The 18,998-nt window shown below is 41.4% G+C and overlaps 1 protein-coding gene across 1 annotated transcript in view; it reads right to left on the bottom strand.

Annotated features, from left to right (window-relative positions):
- The window catches only part of LOC139749142 (uncharacterized), a 161,052-nt gene that overhangs the window by 127,670 nt on the left and 14,384 nt on the right, over positions 1 to 18,998 (bottom strand). Inside the window, exon 3 of the mRNA XM_071662781.1 lies at positions 17,510 to 17,675. Coding sequence (XP_071518882.1) covers positions 17,510 to 17,675 — 166 coding nt within the window. The remainder of the gene's footprint in view (positions 1 to 17,509; positions 17,676 to 18,998) is intronic.

Consider the following 18,998-nt stretch of genomic DNA (forward strand, 5'->3'; position numbering starts at 1 on the left):
GCGACAAAGCAAAAAAAAAAAAAAAAAAAATACCTGTGTAATATAAAAACTCATTTTTGTCACCCCTTGATTTATACAATGATACTATACAGGCATTCCACCAGTCCTCAGGAACCTTATCATGATCCATACACACACTGAAAATCCTGACAAACCAATCAACAACAGTCACATACTTTCTTAGCATATTCAGTTGCAGTACTATCCACTCCAGATGCCTTGCCACATTTCATCTTGAGTAAGTCTTTCACCAACCCCTCTTTTCACTACACCACTTGTTATGATTCTCACTTTGCATACATCCAGAAACAAAACACCCCATATCTGCATCTCTATCATCAAAGATATTCCACAATCCTTCACAGTATTCACTCCATCTCTTCAACTCATCTTTGCCTGTTACTGCTTATCCTTTGCCCCCTTCACTGATGTCCAAAACATCTTATTCTTCCTGAAACTAACTGATATTCACTCATCCCAAAATTTGCTTGCCTTCATTTTCAACTCCTGTACCTTCTTCTTGACCTCTTGTCTCTTTCTCTTGCAATCCTTCCCTGTAAGTAAAGCCCATACATCACTCTTTTCTCTTTTACCACCAACTTTAGTTTATTGTCCCCATCACTCACTACCCTTTCTCATCTGCCTACCTTCCACATACCATACTCTTCTCTTGCAAATGCCAGCACTGCTTCACTAAATACTCACCATTCTCAACCACTCCCCTAAAATTTGCTTAATCTCATCTTTTACCATTCTACACTCAATCCCTTCTGGTGTTTCTTCACGCAAGCCTCTTTTCCAGGCTCACATACTTTCACCACCCTTTTTTAACCATCATTATTTCCTCTTTTCCAAAAACCTCTACAAATGTTCACCCTAAACTCCATCAGGAAATGATCAGACATTACACCAACTGCCCTTTCAATTAATTCACATCCTAAAGTCTCTCTTTTACACACTAATCAGTAAGTGCATCAGCCAATGAAGCCCACTTACCATCTTTCCTATTCCACATGTATTCATATGTCCCTCTTTTTAAACTGGGTATTCCAATCACCAATCCTTTGTCAGCAAACAACTCCACAAGCCGTTCACCATTCCTGCTCACCTTATTCAATATTTCATACCCCTCAGTTATACCCTCAACTCTACACTCAATCCCTTCTGGTGTTTCTTCACGCAAGCCTCTTTTCCAGGCTCACATACTTTCACCACCCTTTTTTAACCATCATTATTTCCTCTTTTCCAAAAACCTCTACAAATGTTCACCCTAAACTCCATCAGGAAATGATCAGACATTACACCAACTGCCCTTTCAATTAATTCACATCCTAAAGTCTCTCTTTTACACACATAATCAGTAAGTGCATCAGCCAATGAAGCCCACTTACCATCTTTCCTATTCCACATGTATTCATATGTCCCTCTTTTTAAACTGGGTATTCCCAGTCATCCATCCTTTGTCAACACACAACTCCACAAGTTGTTCACCATTCTTATTCACTTTATTGAATACCTCATGCCCCTCAGTTATACCCTCAACTGTCTCATTGCTCACTTTTGCATTTGAATCATCCATCACTAATACTCAACCTCTAGATCGTCAGTGCTAACACAATCACTCAGCAGCTTCCAAAACACTTGCCTATCATCATCTACCTTCTCATGGTCAAGTACACAAGCAGTGATAATAATTCCTCTCTTGCAATATATTTTCACTTTCACCTACATCATTCTGGAGCTCATTCCCTTATACCCTCTCACACATTCCCATTAGTCTGGCTTCAGCAGTAGTGCTACCCCTTCCTTAACTTTTGCCCTCACAGCAACCACTGACATTCCCAAACCATTTTTCCATTTTACAACTTAGCTAGCTTTTTTCACTTAGAGCCTGAACATCTAGATTCCTTAACTTACACAAACAACTCATCTCTCCTTTCTTTTCATCTCAATTACATCCACATAGATTCAAACACCCAGACTGAGCCTTAGAGGAGGATGAGCACCCCTCATTTGGCTCCTTCTTCTGTTCCACCTCTTAGATGCTAAAATACAAACTTATACCTGTGTATTTCGGGAATCAGTGATGGATTGCGCAAAAGATGCTTGTGGCATGAGAAGAGTGGGAGGTGGGTTGATTAGAAAGGGTAGTGAGTGGTGGGATGAAGAAGTAAGAGTATTAGTGAAAGAGAAGAGAGAGGCATTTGGACGATTTTTGCAGGGAAAAAATGCAATTGAGTGGGAGATGTATAAAAGAAAGAGACAGGAGGTCAAGAGAAAGGTGCAAGAGGTGAAAAAAAGGGCAAATGAGAGTTGGGGTGAGAGAGCATCATTAAATTTTAGGGAGAATAAAAAGATGTTCTGGAAGGAGGTAAATAAAGTGCGTAAGACAAGGGAGCAAATGGGAACTTCAGTGAAGGGCGCAAACGGGAGGTGATAACAAGTAGTGGTGATGTGAGAAGGAGATGGAGTGAGTATTTTGAAGGTTTGTTGAATGTGTTTGATGATAGAGTGGCAGATATAGGGTGTTTTGGTCGAGGTGGTGTGCAAAGTGAGAGGGTTAGGGAAAATGATTTGGTAAACAGAGAAGAGGTAGTAAAAGCTTTGCGGAAGATGAAAGCCGGCAAGGCAGCAGGTTTGGATGGTATTGCAGTGGAATTTATTAAAAAAGGGGGTGACTGTATTGTTGACTGGTTGGTAAGGTTATTTAATGTATGTATGACTCATGGTGAGGTGCCTGAGGATTGGCGGAATGCTTGCATAGTGCCATTGTACAAAGGCAAAGGGGATAAGAGTGAGTGCTCAAATTACAGAGGTATAAGTTTGTTGAGTATTCCTGGTAAATTATATGGGAGGATATTGATTGAGAGGGTGAAGGCATGTACAGAGCATCAGATTGGGGAAGAGCAGTGTGGTTTCAGAAGTGGTAGAGGATGTGTGGATCAGGTGTTTGCTTTGAAGAATGTATGTGAGAAATACCTAGAAAAGCAAATGGATTTGTATGTAGCATTTATGGATCTGGAGAAGGCATATAATAGAGTTGATAGAGATGCTCTGTGGAAGGTATTAAGAATATATGGTGTGGGAGGCAAGTTGTTAGAAGCAGTGAAAAGTTTTTATCGAGGATGTAAGGCATGTGTATGTGTAGGAAGAGAGGAAAGTGATTGGTTCTCAGTGAATGTAGGTTTGCGGCAGGGGTGTGTGATGTCTCCATGGTTGTTTAATTTGTTTATGGATGGGGTTGTTAGGGAGGTGAATGCAAGAGTTCTGGAAAGAGGGGCAAGTATGAAGTCTGTTGGGGATGAGAGAGCTTGGGAAGTGAGTCAGTTGTTGTTCGCTGATGATACAGCGCTGGTGGCTGATTCATGTGAGAAACTGCAGAAGCTGGTGACTGAGTTTGGTAAAGTGTGTGAAAGAAGAAAGTTAAGAGTAAATGTGAATAAGAGCAAGGTTATTAGGTACAGTAGGGTTGAGGGTGAAGTCAATTGGGAGGTGAGTTTGAATGGAGAAAAACTGGAGGAAGTGAAGTGTTTTAGATATCTGGGAGTGGATCTGGCAGCGGATGGAACCATGAAAGCGGAAGTGGATCATAGGGTGGGGGAGGGGGCGAAAATTCTGGGAGCCTTGAAGAATGTGTGGAAGTCGAGAACATTATCTCGGAAAGCAAAAATGGGTATGTTTGAAGGAATAGTGGTTCCAACAATGTTGTATGGTTGCGAGGCTTAGGCTATGGATAGAGTTGTGCGCAGGAGGATGGATATGCTGGAAATGAGATGTTTGAGGACAATGTGTGGTGTGAGGTGGTTTGATCGAGTAAGTAACGTAAGGGTAAGAGAGATGTGTGGAAATAAAAAGAGCGTGGTTGAGAGAGCAGAAGAGGGTGTTTTGAAATGGTTCGGGCACATGGAGAGAATGAGTGAGGAAAGATTGACCAAGAGAATATATGTGTCGGAGGTGGAGGGAACGAGGAGAAGAGGGAGACCAAATTGGAGGTGGAAAGATGGAGTGAAAAAGATTTTGTGTGATCGGGGCCTGAACATGCAGGAAGGTGAAAGGAGGGCAAGGAATAGAGTGAATTGGAGCGATGTGGTATACCGGGGTTGACGTGCTGTCAGTGGATTGAATCAAGGCATGTGAAGCGACTGGGGTAAACCATGGAAAGCTGTGTAAGTATGTATATTTGCGTGTATGGACGTATGTATATACATGTGTATGGGGGTGGGTTGGGCCATTTCTTTCGTCTGTTTCCATGCGCTACCTCGCAAACGCGGGAGACAGCGACAAAGCAAAAGAAAAAAAAAAAAAATACCTGTGTAATATAAAAACTCATTTTTGTCACCCCTTGATTTACACAATGATACTATACAGGCATTCCACCAGTCCTCAGGAACCTTATCATGATCCATACACACACTGAAAATCCTGACAAACCAATCAACAACAGTCACATACTTTCTTAGCATATTCAGTTGCAGTACTATCCACTCCAGATGCCTTGCCACATTTCATCTTGAGTAAGTCTTTCACCAACCCCTCTTTTCACTACACCACTTGCTATGATTCTCACTTTGCATACATCCAGAAACAAAACACCCCATATCTGCATCTCTATCATCAAAGATATTCCACAATCCTTCACAGTATTCACTCCATCTCTTCAACTCATCTTTGCCTGTTACTGCTTATCCTTTGCCCCCTTCACTGATGTCCAAAACATCTTATTCTTCCTGAAACTAACTGATATTCACTCATCCCAAAATTTGCTTGCCTTCATTTTCAACTCCTGTACCTTCTTCTTGACCTCTTGTCTCTTTCTCTTGCAATCCTTCCCTGTAAGTAAAGCCCATACATCACTCTTTTCTCTTTCACCACCAACTTTAGTTTATTGTCCCCATCACTCACTACCCTTTCTCATCTGCCTACCTTCCACATACCACACACTTCTCTTGCAAATGCCAGCACTGCTTCACTAAATACTCACCATTCTCAACCACTCCCCTAAAATTTGCTTAATCTCATCTTTTACCATTCTACACTCAATCCCTTCTGGTGTTTCTTCACGCAAGCCTCTTTTCCAGGCTCACATACTTTCACCACCCTTTTTTAACCATCATTATTTCCTCTTTTCCAAAAACCTCTACAAATGTTCACCCTAAACTCCATCAGGAAATGATCAGACATTACACCAACTGCCCTTTCAATTAATTCACATCCTAAAGTCTCTCTTTTACACACTAATCAGTAAGTGCATCAGCCAATGAAGCCCACTTACCATCTTTCCTATTCCACATGTATTCATATGTCCCTCTTTTTAAACTGGGTATTCCCAATCACCAATCCTTTGTCAGCAAACAACTCCACAAGCCGTTCACCATTCCTGCTCACCTTATTCAATATTTCATACCCCTCAGTTATACCCTCAACTCTACACTCAATCCCTTCTGGTGTTTCTTCACGCAAGCCTCTTTTCCAGGCTCACATACTTTCACCACCCTTTTTTAACCATCATTATTTCCTCTTTTCCAAAAACCTCTACAAATGTTCACCCTAAACTCCATCAGGAAATGATCAGACATTACACCAACTGCCCTTTCAATTAATTCACATCCTAAAGTCTCTCTTTTACACACTAATCAGTAAGTGCATCAGCCAATGAAGCCCACTTACCATCTTTCCTATTCCACATGTATTCATATGTCCCTCTTTTTAAACTGGGTATTCCCAATCACCAATCCTTTGTCAGCAAACAACTCCACAAGCCGTTCACCATTCCTGCTCACCTTATTCAATATTTCATACCCCTCAGTTATACCCTCAACTCTACACTCAATCCCTTCTGGTGTTTCTTCACGCAAGCCTCTTTTCCAGGCTCACATACTTTCACCACCCTTTTTTAACCATCATTATTTCCTCTTTTCCAAAAACCTCTACAAATGTTCACCCTAAACTCCATCAGGAAATGATCAGACATTACACCAACTGCCCTTTCAATTAATTCACTTCCTAAAGTCTCTCTTTTACACACTAATCAGTAAGTGCATCAGCCAATGAAGCCCACTTACCATCTTTCCTATTCCACATGTATTCATATGTCCCTCTTTTTAAACTGGGTATTCCCAATCACCAATCCTTTGTCAGCAAACAACTCCACAAGCCGTTCACCATTCCTGCTCACCTTATTCAATATTTCATACCCCTCAGTTATACCCTCAACTGTCTCATTACTCACTTTTGCATTTAAATCATCCATCACTAATACCCAACCTCTTGCATCATTGATTCTACAACACTTACTCAGCAGCTTCCAAAACACCTGCCTATCATCATCTGTCTTCTCATGGCCAGGTACATAAGCACAAATAATAATTCCTCTCTTGCAATACATTCTAATTTTTACCCACACCATTCTAGAGCTCATTCTCTTACACCCTCTCACACATTCCCTTCCTTAACTTCTACCCTCACAGCAACCCTTGACTTTACTTCTACGACATTCCCAAACTATTTTCTCCCTTTACAACTTAGCTTTTTTTTCACTTGGAGCCTGAACATCTAGGTTCCTTCAACTCACAAAAAAAACTCATCTCTCCTTTCTTTTCATCTCAGTTACATCCACATGGATTCAAACACCCAGACTGAGCCTTAGAGGAAGATGAGCACCCCTCACTTGGCTCCTTCTTCTATTCAACCTCTTAGATGTTAAAATACAAACTTATACTTTGAAATATAAACACTCACTTTTGTCCCCCTTGCCTTATACAGTGGTACTATACAGGCATTCCACCAGTCCTCAGGAACCTTATCATGATCCATACACACACTGAAAATCCTGACAAACCAATCAACAACACAGTCACCTCCTTTCTTAACATATTCAATTGCAGTACCATCCACTCCAGATGCCTTACCATATATCATCATGTGCACTTCTTCCACCAACCCCTCTTTTCACTACACCCCTTGCCATGATTCTCACTTTTGCATACATCCGGAAACAAAACACCCCACATATGCCACCCTATTATCAAAGACATTTGACAAACCTTCACAGCATTCACTCCATCTCTTCAACTCATCTTTGCCTATAACACTCCTCCTTTGCCCTCTTCACTGATGTTTTCATTTGTTCTCTTGTTTTTCTCACACTATTAACCTCCTTCCAAAACATCTTATTCTTCCTGAAACTAACTGATACTCACTCACCCCAAACCTCATTTGACTTCATTTTCAACTCTTCCCTTCTTCTTGACCTCTTGTTACTTTCTCTTGTACATCTCCCTCTCACTTGCACTCCTTCCCTGTAAGTAAAGCCCATATATCTCTCTTTTTTCTTTCACCACCAACTTTAGTTTATTGTCCCCATCACTCACTAACCTTTCTCACCTGCCTACCTTCCACATACCACACACTTCTCTTGCAAATGCCAACAATGCTTCCCTAAATACTCACCATTCTCAAACACTCCCCAAAATTTGTTTAATCTCATTTTTGCCATTCTACACTCAATCCCTTTTGGTGTTTCTTCACACAAGCCTCTTTTCCAGGCTTACATACTTTCACCACCCTTTTTTAACCATCACTCTTTCCTCTTTTCCAAAAGCCTCTACAAATCTTCACCCTAACCACCATCAGGTGATGATCAGACATCCCACCAATTTTCCTTTCAGTACATTCACATCCTACAGCCTCTTTTGCGCACTAATCAATAAGCGCATAATTCAGTAAAGCCCACTTACCATCTGTCCTATTCCACATATATTTATATATGTCCCTCTTTTTAAACCAGGTATTCCCAATAAACTTTTTTCATCACATAAACTCTACTCGTTCACAATTTTCATTCACATCCCTGAATACCCCATGCCCCACATATATACCTTTAACTACCTACATTACTCATATTCACTTTCAAATCACCCATCATTAACACCTGATCTCTCACATCAAAACTACTGACACATTCAGCTGCTACTGAGACAAGCATTTCTCTTTGTCATCCTTCTTGTGGCCAGGTGCATACGCACCAATAATCACCCATCTCTTGAAATGAACTTTCATTTCTACTCACATCAGTCTACAGCTTACTTACTTACATTGTCTAACACATTCCTACAACTCCTTCAGCAAAAGTGCTAACCCTCCTTTAGCTCTTGCCCTTCCCTCACACTAACCCCTAACTTTACCCAAAACAATCCCAATCCATTTTTTCTGTTACTCCTGAGCTTAATTTCACTCAGAGCTTGGACATCCAGGTTCCTTTCTTCAAACAAACTATAATGATGGTGGTCACAGCATATGAATTTCTAGGTCAGCTCACTTGGTGAGTGTAAATGATCTTGAATAATCTACTTTATGCAATGGAATTATCACTTGATTCTTTATGGAACACAGACCATGCAACGCTCCAGACAATCAAGAAAAGTGCCTCCCAACAGTACCTGAGGAACAAGGCTCCTTGCCTTCCCTACCAGTATCTGCAGAACAATGCTCCACCCTTCTCACACCAGTATCTGAGGATAAGCTCCCCCTCTTCCCCAACCCTCCCACCCCAACCCAGTACCTGAATAGAAGGCTCCTCATCTCCCCCACCAGCATGTGAGGAACAAGACTCTTTGCTTCCCCCACTAGTACTTGAGGAACAAGGCTTCTAGCCTCCCCCCACCAGTCCTGGTTGAACAAGGCTCCTCTCCTCCCTCGCCAGTATCTGATAAAAATATTACTCACTTCCCCACCACTATCTGAGGAACAAAAGCTCTTTCCCTACCTAACCAGTACCTGAGGAACAAAGCTACTTGCCTCCCCCATGAATATCTGAGAACAATGATCCCTGCTTCCTCTGTCATCATCTAAGGAACGAGGCTCCTTGCCTCCATCACATGTATATGAGGAACAGGCCTCTTCACCTCCCCCACCAATACCTATAAAGCAAGGTTCTTTCCCTTCCCATCAGTACCTGAGGAACAAGGCTTCTTGCTTCTAGAACCTGAGGGACAAGGTCCCTTACCCCCTCTATGGTTTAGTAATGAAGATGTGTTGTATAGACCTGGATATCACAGACAATATCTTTGACAAATTCTCTACTGAAATGTTAGATTGTATACCTAAGGGGAAGGTGGAGAATTAAACACAGCAATTCTGTGTCAACAGATTCATTACATGCCTCTCATATCCAGTAACTTAAACTTTCATTTTCAAACATGATAGCAGTTTCCTGTGCAAGAAAGGTAGTGCTAGGAAAAGACAAATAAAGGGCACCTTTACTAACACTCATTCTCTAGCTGTCATATGTAATGCACCAAAACCACAGTTTTCTATCCACAATCAGGCCTCACAGACCTTTCAATGGTTTACCCATGATGCTTCACATGTCCTGGTTCAGTCCAGTGACAGTACATCAACCCCTGTATACCAAATTGTTCTTATATCATTTTTTCATTATACTTAACTGCTGTCTCCTGTATTACCGAGGTAGCACACGGAAACAGACCAGGGATGGCCCAGCCCACCTACATACTCATGTATATACATAAACACCCACACATGCACATATACATACATATACATTTCAATGTATACATACATATACATACAAAGACATATACATATATACACATGTACATATCCATACTTGCTGCCTTCATCCATTCCCGTCGCCACCCCGCCACACTTGAAGCAACCCCCTCCCAGCAAGGTAGAACCAGGAACAGACAAAAAAGGCCACATTCGTTCGCACTCAGTCTCTAGCTGTCATGTGTAATGCACTGAAACCACAGCTCCCTTTCCACATCCAGGCCCCACAAAATTTTCCATGCTTTACCCCAGATGCTTCACATGTCCTGGTTCAATCCACTGACAGCATGTCCACCTCAGTACAGCACATCGTTCTAATTCACTCTATTCCTTGCACGCTTTTCACCCTCCTGTATGTTCAGGCCCGGATTGCTCAAAATCTTTTTCACTCCATTCTTCCACCTACAATTTCGTCTCCTCCTTTTCCTTCTTCCCTCCACCTCTGTCACATATATCCTCTTTGTCAATCTTTCCTCACTCATTCTCTCCATGTGTCCAAACCATTTCAACACACACTCTTCTCTGCTCTCTCAACCACACTCTTTTTATTACCACACATCTCTCTTACCCTTTCATTACTTACTCGATCAAACCACCTCACACCACATATTGTCCTTAAACATTTCATTTCCAACACATCCACCCTCCTCTGCACAACCCTCTCTATAGCCCATGCCTTGCAACCATATAACATCATTGGAACCATTATTCCTTCAAACATACCCATTTTTGCTCTACGAGATAATGTTCTCGCCTTCCACACATTCTTCAATGCTCCCAGAACCTTCACTCCTTCCCCCACCCTGTGACTCACTTCCGCTTCCATGGTTCCATCCACTGCTAAGACCACCCAGATATCTAAAACACTTCACTTCCTCCAATTTTTCTTCATTAAAACTTTTTTTATTATTATTATCATTATTATTTTGCTTTGTCACTGTCTCCCGCGTTAGCGAGGTAGCACAAGGAAACAGACGAAAGAATGGCCCAACCCACCTACATACACATGTATATACATACACGTCCACACATGCAAATATACATACTTATACATCTCAATGTATACATATATATACACACACAGACATATACATATATACACATGTACAAAATTCATACTGTCTGCCTTTATTCATTCCCATTGCCACCCCGCCACACAAAGAATAACAACCCCCTCCTCCCTCATGTGTGCGAGGTAGCTCTAGGAAAAGACAACAAAGGCCCCATTCGTTCACACTCAGTCTCTAGCTGTCATATAATAATGCACCGAAACCACAGCTCCCTTTCCACATCCAGGACCCACACAACTTTCCATGGTTTACCCCAGACGCTTCACATGCCCTGGTTCAACCCGCTGACAGCACGTCGACCCCGGTATACCACATCGTTCCAATTCACTCTATTCCTTGCACGCCATTCACCCTCCTGCATGCTCAGGCCACGATCACACAAAATCTTTTTCACTCCATCTTTCTACCTCCAATTTGGTCTCCCACTTCTCCTCGTTCCCTCCACCTCTGACACATATATCCTCTTGGTCAATCCTTCCTCACTCATTCTCTCCACGTGACCAAACCATCTCAAAACACCCTCTTCTGCTCTCTCAACCAAACTCTTTTAATTACCACACATTTCTTTTACCCTTACATTACTTACTCGATCAAACCACTTCACACCACATATCGTCCTCAAACATCTCATTTCCAGCACATCCACCCTCCTCCGCACAACTCTATCCATAGCCCACGCCTCGCAACCATACAAAATTGTTGGAACCACTATTCCTTCAAACATACCCATTTTTGCTTTCAGAGATAATGTTCTCGACTTCCACACATTCTTCAAGGCTCCCAGAATTTTCGCCCCCTCCCCCACCCTATGATTCACTTCTGCTTCCATGGTTCCATCCGCTGCCAGATCCACTCCCAGATATCTAAAACACTTTACTTCCTCCAGTTTTTCTCTATTCAAACTTACCTCCCAATTGACTTGACCCTCTACCCTACTGTACCTAATAACCTTACTCTTATTCACATTTACTCTTAACTTTCTTCTTTCACACACTTTACCAAACTCAGTCACCAGCTTCTGCAGTTTCTCACATGAATCAGCCACGAGCACTGTATCATCAGCGAACAACAACTGACTCACTTCCCAAGCTCTCTCATCCACAACAGACTGCATACTTGCCCCTTTTTCCAAAACTCTTGCATTCACCTCCCTAACAACCTCACCCCTAAACAAATTAAACAACCATGGAGACATCACACACCCCTGCCGCAAACCTACATTCACTGAGAACCAATCACTTTCCTCTCTTCCCACACGTACACATGCCTTACTTCCTCGATAAAAACTTTTCACTGCTTCTAACAACTTGCCTCCCACACTATTATATCCTTAATACCTTCCACAGAGCATCTCTATCAACTCTATCATATGCCTTCTCCAGATCCATAAATGCTACATACAAATCCATTTGCTTTTCTAAGTATTTCTCACATACATTCTTCAAAGCAAACACCTGATGCCACACATCCTCTACCACTTCTGAAACCACACTGCTCTTCCCCAATCTGATGCTCTGTACATGCCTTCACCCTCTCAATCAATACGCTCCCATATAATTTACCAGGAATACTCAACAAACTTATACCTCTGTAATTTGAGCACTCATTCTTATCCCATTTGCCTTTGTACAATGGCACTATGCAAGCATTCCGCCAATCCTCAGGCACCTCACCATGAGTCATACATACATTAAATAACCTTACCAACCAGTCAACAATACACTCACCCCCTCTTTTAATAAATTCCACTGCAATACCATCCAAACCCGCTGCCTTGCCGGCTTTCATCTTCCGCAAAGCTTTTACTACCTCTTCTTTGTTTACCAAATCATTTTTCCTAACCCTCTCACTTTGCACACCACCTCGACCAAAACACCCTATATCTGCCACTCTATCATCAAACACATTCAACAAACCTTCAAAATACTCACTCCATCTTCTTCTCACATCACCACTACTTGTTATCACCTCACCATTAGCCCCCTTCACTGAAGTTCCCATTTGCTCCCTTGTCTTACGCACTTTAATTACCTCCTTCCAAAACATCTTTTTATTCTCCCTAAAATTTAATGATACTCTCTCACCCCAACTCTCATTTGCCCTCTTTTTCACCTCTTGCACCTTTCTCTTGACCTCCTCCCTCTTTCTTTTATACATCTCCCACTCATTTGCATCATTTCCCTGCAAAAATCGTCCAAATGCCTCTCTATTCTCTTTCACTAATAATCTTATTTCTTCATCCCACCACTCACTACCCTTTCTAATCTGCCCACCTCCCACCCTTCTCATGCCACAAGCATCTTTTGCGCAAGCCATCACTGGTTCCCTTAATACATCCCATTTCTCCCCCACTCCCCTTACGTCCTTTGTTCTCACCTTTTTCCATTCTGTACTCAGTCTCTCCTGGTACTTACTCACACAAGTCTCCTTCCCAAACTCACTCTCACCACTCTCTTCACCCCAACATTCTCTTCTTTTCTGAAAACCTCTACAAATCTTCACCTTAGCCTCCACAAGATAATGATCGGACATCCCTCCAGTTGCACCTCTCAGCACATTAACATCCAAAAGTCTCTCTTTCGCGTGCCTATCAATTAACACATAATCCAATAACGCTCTCTGGCCATCTCTCCTACTTACATACATATACTTATGTATATCTTGCTTTTTAAACCAGGTATTCCCAATCACCAGTCCTTTATCAGCACATAAATCTACAAGCTCTTCACCATTTCCATTTACAACACTGAACACCCCATGTATACCAATTATTCCCTCAACTGCCACATTACTCACCTTTGCGTTCAAATCACCCATCACTATAACCCTGGTCTCGTGCATCAAAACAACCAACACACTCATTCAGCTGCTCCCAAAACACTTGCCTCTCATGATCTTTCTTCTCATGCCCAGGTGCGTATGCACCAATAATCACCCATCTCTCTCCATCCACTTTCAGTTTTACCCATATCAATCTAGAGTTTACTTTCTTACACTCTATCACATACTCCCACCACTCCTGTTTCACGAGTAGTGCTACTCCTTCCCTTGCTCTTGTCCTCTCACTAACCCCTGACTTTACTTCCAAGACATTCCCAAACCACTCTTCCCCTTTACCCTTGAGCTTCGTTTCACTCAGAGCCAAAACATCCAGGTTCCTTTCCTCAAACATACTACCTATCTCTCCTTTTTTCTCATCTTGGTTACATCCACACACATGTAGACACCCCAATCTGAGCCTTCGAGGAGGATGAGCACTCTGTGCGTGACTCCTTCTTCTGTTTCCCCTTTTAGAAAGTTAAAATACAAGGAGAGGAGGGTTTCTAGGCCCCCGCTCCCCTCCTCTTTAGTCGCCTTCTACGACATGTGAGGAATGCGTAGGAAATATTCTTTCTCCCCAAGCCCCAGGGATCCCTTCAAACTTACCTCCCAATTAACTTGTCCCTCAACCCTACTGAACCTGAAAACCTTGCTGTTATTCACATTTACTCTAAACTTTCTTCTTTCACACACTTTACCAAACACAGTCACCACCTTCTGCAGTTTCTTACCTGAATCAGCCACCAGTATTGTATCATCAGCAAACAACAACTGACTCACTTACCAAGCTCTCTCATCCACAACAGACTGCATGCTTGCCCCTCTCCCCAAAATTCTTGCATTCTCCTCCCTAACAACCCCATCCATAAACAAATTAAACAACCATGTAGACATCACACACCCCTGCCACAAACTGACATTCACTGGGAACCAATCACTCTCCTCTCTTCCTACACGTACACATGCCTTACATCCTTGGTAAAAACTTTTCACTGCTTCTAGCAACTTTCCTCCCACACCATATACTCTATTCCATGCATGCCTTTCACTCTCCTGCATGTTCAGGCCTCAATCGCTCAAAATCTTTTTCACTACATCCTTGCATCTCCAATAATTGTTTCCCCATTCTTCTTGCTCCCTCTACTTCTGACACATATATCCTCATTTGCTCTCTCCATGTGTCTTATGCATTTCAGCAAACCTTCTTCTGCGCTCTCAACGACACTCTTTTTATTACCACACATCTCTCTTACCCTTTCATTACTAACTCCATCAAACATCTCATCACATATTGTCTTCAAACATTTCATTTCTAGCACATCCACCTTCCTTTGTACAGTTTTATCTATAACCCATGCCTTTCATCCATAAAAAATTGTTGGGAATACTATTTCTTCAAACATACCCATTTTTAACCTCTCAGATAATGGTCTCTCTTTCCAAACATTCTTAAACACTTGCAGATCCTTCGCCCACATCCTTGCCCTTTGACTCATTTCCATTTCCATGGTTCCATTTGCTACCATGTCCACTCTCAGTAATCTAAAACACTTATCTTCTAATTTTTCTCCATTCAAACTCCCTCTCAAACTAACTCAACCTCAACCCCGCTGAATCTAATAACTCTGCTTTTATTCACATTCATCCTCAATTTTCTCCTTTCTCATAGTCTTCCAAACTTAGTACCAACTTCTGCAGTTTCTCACTTGAATCTGCCACTAGTGCTGTATCATCAGCTAACAATAAATGACTCACTTCCAAGGCCTTCTCATTCCCAAGAGGCTGCATTCTACTATCTTTCCAAGACTCTTACATTAACCTCCCTTAACCCCATCCATAAAAACTGAACAACCATGGTGACATCACACACTCCTACCACAGACCAACCTTCACTTTTAGTCACTTTCCTCCCACATTATATATTCTCTCTTCCACAAAGCATCTCTATTAACCCTATAATATGCCTTCTCCAGATCCATAAATGCCATATACTAATCCATCTGCTTTTCTTAGTATTTCTCATACACATTCTTTAAAGCAAATATCTGATCCACACAGCCTCTTCCACTTCTGAAACGACAGCACTCATCCTCAATATGAGGCTCTGGATATGCCTTCTCCCTGTCAATCAATACCCTCCCATACTCCCATACTCAAGAAACTTTTGCCTCTGTAGTTTGAACACTCACCTTTACACAATGACAAGATAAATGCATTCTGCCAAACTTCAGGCACCTCACCATGATCCACACATATACTGAAAATTCTTACCAATCAAGAACACACTCACCCCCTTTCTCAATAAATTCAACTGCAATACCATCCACTCCCACTGCCTTGCCACATTTCATCATAAGCAAGGATTTCACCACATCTTCTATCTTCACTAAACCTCTCTCCAACACTCTCTTACTTTGCTTACCACCCCAACCAAAACACCCTACATCTGCCACTCTATCATCAAATACATTTAACAATCCTTTAAAATGATCAATCCATCCTCAAACTTCATCACTACCTGTTCTTACTTACCCTCATTCCCCCATCGATGTTCTCATTTGCTCTCTTGTATTTTGCACGTTATATAACTCCTTCCAAGACATCTTATTCTCCCTAAAGTCTACTGATATTCACTCATCCCAACACTCATTTGACTTGCTCTCTTTTTCAACCCCTGAACCTTCCCTTACCCTTCTGCTGCTTCCTCTTATAAATCTTCCAATCATTCCTTCCCAATATGTAACACCCAAGTGCCTCTCATTTCTCTTTGACTAGCGACTTTACTTCTTCACCCCACCACTCACTACCCTTTCTAATCTATCCACTTCCCACTTTCTGCATACCAAATGCATCTCTTGTCCATGCCATCAGTGCTTCCCTAAATATCTCCCATTCCTCACCCACTCCCCTTGCTTCATTTACTCAAAACGTTTGCCATTCTACATTCAATATCTCCTGGTATTTCTTCACACAAACCTCTTTTACAAGCTCACCTACTCTAATCATCCTCTCTCTAATATTGTTTCCTCTTTTTCAAAAACCTCTACAAATCGTCACACACCTCCACAAGATAGTGATCAGATATCCCATCAACTGCCCCTCTCAGCACAATTACATCCAAAAATCTCTCTCTTAAAAACCTGTGAATTAATATGTAATCCAATTATGCCTGCTGACCATCTCTCCTATCAATATATGTATATTTGTGCATATCCCTCTCTCAAACCAGATAAGTGGAACCACCATTCATTTTTTCCCTTAGTCTCTTGATGTATTTGTATGATGTTTCATGTTCATTAAAAAAGTTTTGGAACAGTCCATGCATACTTTTAGGTCTCTGAAACCAACTTATTACTTCCATTTAAATCAGCTGAAATAAAATTTGCAATCCGAGACTGGAGCCTTCAACATAAAAAAAAAATGGATAATTCAGAGAAGCCTCTAACACTTACCCGCTAATTATAGTGACTCCTTCGTACTTATTTTGACATACAGGGAATATATGGTAAGTATTTTTTCTCCCATTTCCAAGGATAAGAAGAAAGACCCTCTGAAAAATTACCTCAATGAACTTACCTTATATAAAAAGAGGCTCAACCATAAGAGGTTAAGATAATAATGAACACTTTCAACTGTCATAGAACTAAATGTTATCAGGCAAAGGTTAAGGTAATAATGAACACTTTCAATTGTCATAGAACTAAATATTACCAATCAAAGGAAGGAGTTGGTAAAGGTTTTGGAGCTTATCAGTACTGCGTTTACATCATAAAGAATGATTCCTTGTTTCAGTTCCATTCGTTTTTTCCTCTTTTTCAATATCTGCTTGCATTTCCAGTTATAGCAAGGTATAAGCAAGAAAAAGCAAATTAAGTCTTCAAGAAAAAATCCTCACTTGGCTTCTGTTTCTATATCTAGAAGGCATTACTACAAGAAAGGATTTTCAACCTCCTGCTTCCACCCCTCTGAGTCACTCTCTATGACAGGCAGAGGATATGTGAGTAGTTATGATTAAATAAAATACTGACTGAATAAAGCTAAGTCCTAACCTTTGACAAAGGTGATAGGAGGTACATGCCCCAAGACACGCAACTGGCTCAGTTCATGCCGTATGGCTTTGGAATTTCTCATAAGCACAGATTCCATCTTATCTACATTTGTCTCAGGGCACAACCAATGCACATTGATGCCCTGCAAGTTTGGCAACACTCGTACCTGCCAATTGAAAATGCAAAATAAAAAAAACATCAATATGTCATTCTTTTATGAAGAGTTTTGAAAAAAGATGACTGAACAACTAAAAATAGCAAAGTCATATTGTAAATACATGAAGTAATATATGGAACAAATACCATAAACAGCTTCCCATCTTTATTTTGCTAACAAAAAACAGAATTTACATCACTTTATCTAAACAAAGATTCTGACGAGATCTTTTCAGTGATTAAGTACAAGCTATGTAAACTTCATCTGCAAGACATTTAAGACTACTAGTATGGCAACATTCAAAAACTGAGGAGCAATCATAAAGATTAAGTTACATCTTTAAATATCAAATCAGTAACTACATCAGTAGTTACACGACTTAATTACTCATGGAAGAATTATTCAAAATCTCAGGTGCAGCTCTTTACTAATCCCCTACCAAAATTTGAGCAAAGCATATCAGAACTGCTCATGTCATTAGATTTTCAACAAGCAGGTTTTCAAGTTTATTTCAATAAATCATAGGGGTTCCTACATGGGCATTTTTCTTTTTAATAAGAGGATACATACAGATTTTTTTCTTTTCTTTTTGCTTTGCGCTGTCTCCCGCGTTTGCGAGGTAGCGCAAGGAAACAGACGAAGAAATGGCCCAACCTACCCCCATACACATGTATATACATACGTCCACACACGCAAAATATACATACCTACACAGCTTTCCATGGTTTACCCCAGACGCTTCACATGCCCTGATTCAATCCACTGACAGCCCGTCAACCCCGGTATACCACATCGCTCCAATTCACTCTATTCCTTGCCCTCCTTTCACCCTCCTGCATGTTCAGACCCCGATCACACAAAATCTTTTTCACTCCATCTTTCCACCTCCAATTTGGTCTCCCACTTCTCCTCGTTCCCTCCACCTCCGACACATATATCCTCTTGGTCAACCTTTCCTCACTCATTCTCTCCATGTGCCCAAACCATTTCAAAACACCCTCTTCTGCTCTCTCAACCACGCTCTTTTTATTTCCACACATCTCTCTTACCCTTACGTTACTTACTTGATCAAACCATCTCACACCACACATTGTCCTCAAACATCTCATTTCCAGCACATCCATCCTCCTGCGCACAACTCTAACCATAGCCCACGCCTCGCAACCATACAACATTGTTGGAACCACTATTCCTTCAAACATACCCATTTTTGCTTTCCGAGACAATTTTCTCGACTTCCACACATTCTTCAAGGCTCCCAGAATTTTCGCCCCCTCCCCCACCCTATGATCCACTTCCGCTTCCATGGTTCCATCCGCTGCCAGATCCACT

Source organism: Panulirus ornatus, chromosome 6 (genome assembly GCF_036320965.1).
Source record: "Panulirus ornatus isolate Po-2019 chromosome 6, ASM3632096v1, whole genome shotgun sequence".
NCBI classification, from domain to species: Eukaryota; Metazoa; Arthropoda; class Malacostraca; order Decapoda; family Palinuridae; genus Panulirus; species Panulirus ornatus.